The 4,484-nt window shown below is 35.6% G+C and overlaps 1 protein-coding gene across 1 annotated transcript; it reads left to right on the forward strand.

Annotated features, from left to right (window-relative positions):
- The first annotated feature begins 1,886 nt into the window (after positions 1 to 1,886).
- Positions 1,887 to 3,999, forward strand: LOC120125612 (E3 ubiquitin-protein ligase MBR2-like). Its single transcript, XM_039143997.1, has 5 exons — positions 1,887 to 3,200; positions 3,286 to 3,339; positions 3,434 to 3,532; positions 3,609 to 3,740; positions 3,863 to 3,999. Exons 1-5 carry the CDS (start codon positions 1,887 to 1,889, stop codon positions 3,992 to 3,994), a joined length of 1,731 nt encoding a protein of 576 aa, XP_038999928.1. The 3' UTR covers positions 3,995 to 3,999.
- The last annotated feature ends 485 nt before the right edge of the window (positions 4,000 to 4,484 follow it).

Raw genomic sequence — 4,484 nt, forward strand, 5'->3', positions numbered from 1 at the left:
TGTGACTTTGTTGTTGGTAAGTAATTCATGTTGGGTGATTTCTAAATGTTTAGAATGTGTTTTGAAGGTTTCTTATATTTTAATAATGTACTAAGTGTTATTTTGGAGCTTAAGAAAGTCAAAATGATAATTCCAAGTGAATGGGTTCCAAAATGATGATCATCCTGAAACCATTGAGTATTGGTTGGACTACACCCTCTGAATTTTAAACAAGAAACTTAAACGAGTACAATCTTAAATGTACAGTCTCTTCTTTCCAATAAGGCTCAAAATTGGTGAAAAATCATAATTTTAATTTTTTTAAGGATAAAATCATTTAAGGATTCTTAACGAAGAACTCTTAAAGAACGTATATCAATGATATTACCTAACCGAAAGATAAAGTGGTTATTCCATCTCAAGTAAAATAATCAATATGTATATCAATATGTCGATATGATATTGTTTTCATTAAGAAAAAGAAAGTTAAATTTCAGATATTTTTAGATTCATATTAAATGAAATTTTATGTTCGGTATTCACTATTTGGGCTTTACAAATTTCTAAGAATTTGTCAAGTGGATTACAACAATTGAAATTGCTCAAGGATCATTTGAGAAAAAGTCTGTGAACCCGTAATTTTTATAAAGCGAGATTCATAAATTCCTTAGACCGTTTCACCTGGCAAACCAATATGTATTATTATCATAAAATATAACATAAATTAAGTAATAACTATGTTATAAATCATAAGATATTAAAAGTATAATATAAACAAAAATATAAATATTATTAAAGTTCCTGAATTACGGAGATATTTAACATCTGCTGCGTTAAAAGCATTAATAGGGGAAAACAAATTTGAGGTAACAAATTGTTCCCGAATTAGTGGTTCGATTTTCCACAAAAGATACATTAGTGACCAACACTGATGGTGTTAGTAATTTAGTAGGGCGTCCAAGGTATTGAAATGTGATAACCAAAATTTCATTCTTTTCTTACAGAACAATCAATGTTTAGTTCCTTAATAATGAACAATTTTCTTTTATTTTGTCTTGTTGAGTGATTTATCGATTTTAAGTTGAAACTCAAATAAAATAAAATAAAATAACAAAATTATATTAAAATCGGGACGTTTTGAAATGACAAAAATAAAAAGTCGGGCCATGCATGTATTACATATGTATAGGGAACTAATTTCTTCGTCCCCACCGCATTCATTATTTTTTGTTCTAATGTAACCATATTACTTAAAATCGTCTCTTTTGTACAGTTTTTCGTAACGCTTAAGGTCCAATATAAAATTAAAATTATGCAAAACTGATATTATTATACATGATTTTTATTTTTTTATACAATATCGATATATTTACGTTTCAAAATACACACAAATTTATATAAATAAAAATTATTTTAAATATAAATATGATACGATAAAATATGCTAACAATTTTTTTTAAAAAATGCAGAGAATACAATTGGTCAACGGCCAACCATAAAACCTGCTTACTAACATAGTTGTCATCTCTTTCCTTGGTAATTCAGATTCCCTTAAATATCTCCAAAAACCTCCCATTTTTTCCTTCACTTGTGTAATAAAACCATCCCTTGTGTATTTTGTCATGTTGCACCCCATTTGAGACTCTACAGGCAACTTTGAGTGGAAACTAGGTCTCTCGGTGCTTATAAATAGTGTCTTTTTTTTGTATAGACTTCATTGCCTCTTCTCATCATTACTTTTGTTATACACCCTTTTCTTTGCTTCTTCCTTTGTGTTCAAATTAAGGGGTTTAATCTCTTCTTCTTCTAGTTATTTTTTCTATAATAAGCTTTGGTTTTCATGGTATTATGATTTATCAGCTAAATTTGGCTTCTTTTGTTTGCAGATTTTCTATTTGTCGGTCACAATGCAAAGTCAAGGTCAAGGCACTAGCTCTCGAGAAAACCCGACCTTAAGGCCTTTCTTGGAGAACAATGGGATGAACCCTAATAATGGTCATATCAGTAGCAACCAAGGCACCACCAGCACCATTGTTTCATCAAATTCACCGGGTCAATGTCAAGGGACTGGTTCTAGACCTTCTGGTTCTCTCCAGGAGGACCTGAATGAACCACGGTTAACATTAGACCTTTTCACAACTGGACGATCCTCTAGTAATCAACAAAGCCAAGCCTCTTGTGGTTCCTCAAGCCCAATCACGATCCATTCAGGAAGTGCTGGGTATGTTTTAGAAGAAAATATCGGTCTTCCAAGTAATGGTCAGTCAAGGCTTTTATGCAAAAGAAGGGTATCTGAAGTTTCACAGCCCCACCATAATATCGTGATCAACATCTCACATGAAGCTTGCTCCTCCAACAATGGCACCCATTTAGCTCGACCCGTGGCAGCTTCGTCGATCCAGGTCGGACAAACCGACAACGTTCAAAGGAATACTCGGCTAAGAACAACTGTAAGTCAACAAAACACTAGGCCAGTGAACGTGTCGGCAGCATGGAACCCAATCAATTTTAATGTTCAACAAGCTGCAACCGTTCATCATCACCCACGACCAGTGGTTTCCCCGCTTGGTCCGTTTCCAGCGCAAAACTCACCACAAATACTGGTTCTGTCAAATTCGGCCATGTTGCAGCAGCCTATTGTCGGATGCCCTAACCAGTTGCAGCAGCATCCTATTGTTGGAGTCCCTAATCAGTTTCAGCAGCAGCCTATTGTAGCAGTCCCTAACCCGTTGCAAGCTCCACTGCCTTCCCAATATTGGAATACTGGGACAGCCATGCCACCGCATGGTCTTCCATCTTTTGGTTCTTTATCTATGATGGTTCCACCAGTAAACACGGAACCAAACATGAACCTGATCAATGGGAACCCAAGCTTTGCCTGCTCTTCGGGAACCCAATCCGGTCCAGGCATGTATAATTCACCATTTTCGTCCTTGGGGTTCCATCAACCAAGTGTGTCTGATCAAAATGCACAGAGACTGCAATATTTGATCGACCGTAATGAGGCCTGGAGGACGGCACATAACTACCCCATATATAATGAAGCTATTCCTACTATTCAAGACTTCGAAGTCGCGTTAAGAAACAGTAATCACAGGCAAACTCAGGTTCCTCCAAGATCGGGAGCCATAGCTGAGAGACAAGCTGGTAATAATTTTCAACTCTCACGTCCAATGACGTTGCAAATGGCTGCTCAAAGGAGAAGAAGACTGATATCTCAGGTTTGCTCAAAACATTATTTTCTTCACGACAATAGCTTTTGAAAAATTGGGGTTTGGGTAACTAAAAATGCCTTTGCCATAACAGGTTCGTAATTACTTGCGAGCTGTTCGTTGGACGACTGGTGGCTTACGTACTGAGGTAAGGTTTAAGCTTTTCATAGTCATAAAAATGATTGCCATATATCAAGATTTTAACTTATAGTTTTGCACCGATGGGGGGCATTCTTGGCCAGGATCCCTTGGAAATGGGCCGTACATTTTTGCAGGGCATGTATGTGTTAGAAAATGTTCATGATGACATGCGTCTTGATGTTGATAACATGTCTTATGAGGTAACATTTTCAAATCTTAAATCTTTGTCATTTGTTATCTGAATTTGTTAGACCGAACATGATTTCTTCTATTTAGGAACTGCTGGACCTGGAGGAGCAAATGGGCAACGTTAGCTCTGGGTTAAGCGAGGAAACTATTCGAGCCAATATGAGGCGCCCAAAATTTCGGCCCATCACAGCCGAAACTGAACAATGTTGTATCTGTCAGGTTATATAAGATCATTCCATTTATTCGAATGACTCGATGTTATTTACCATCCGTTATTTCCCTAATCACGATGAATGGAAAACGGAACTAAACTGTGTTTCTATGTTTTGGAACTGTTACAGGAGGATTATGCCAATGGAGAAGAGCTTGGAAAACTGGATTGTGGACATGATTTTCACTTCAACTGCATTAAGCAATGGCTCGTGCAGAAGAATCTGTGCCCCGTATGCAAGAAAACTGCTTTGGCCATTTGAGGAGTTGGATCACCATTCTTACGACTCCTCAATCCGACAAAAACATCATATGCTGATTTCTTTAACCTGCATGTTTTAAGCATTATCGCCTCAGTAGCGTTATCTTTGTTGTTGTTGTTTGTTTACTTTTCGTTTGATGGGACTGTTTTCATGTCAGCTAAAGATATTAAGACTTTGGACTTTCTGAGTTATCCTTATGGTATAATAATTTTCTTTCCTAATATAGTTTTTTATGTTGTTTACATTTAAGCTGAATTTCAAATTATAAATCTATTATTAAACTCAGTTTTAGTTGTTTGGCCTTAAGTGAATCTGAATATGCTAACTTATCGTAAAACTTTCAATATGATCGAGAAAATTACATTGAATTATTATCAAAATTATGTTCTTCAAATAATTAAGGTTAGTATTTGCCCTTTTTAAAAAAGTTTGAGATTTATCCTATATTCTACAAAAGTTTTTTTTTAATAATTCCTACTTAAGAGAGAGA

This window comes from Hibiscus syriacus, unplaced genomic scaffold (assembly GCF_006381635.1).
Source record: "Hibiscus syriacus cultivar Baekdansim isolate YM2019G1 unplaced genomic scaffold, ASM638163v2 tig00110435_pilon, whole genome shotgun sequence".
Lineage (NCBI taxonomy): Eukaryota > Viridiplantae > Streptophyta > Magnoliopsida > Malvales > Malvaceae > Hibiscus > Hibiscus syriacus.

Coding starts and splice junctions, on each gene's coding strand:
- LOC120125612 (XM_039143997.1), top strand. CDS start 1,887: ATGCAAAGTCAAGGTCAAGGCACTAGCTCTCGAGAAAACCCGACCTTA. Junction 3,340..3,433: donor CTGGTGGCTTACGTACTGAG/GTAAGGTTTAAG, acceptor ATTCTTGGCCAG/GATCCCTTGGAAATGGGCCG. Junction 3,533..3,608: donor TTGATAACATGTCTTATGAG/GTAACATTTTCA, acceptor TCTTCTATTTAG/GAACTGCTGGACCTGGAGGA.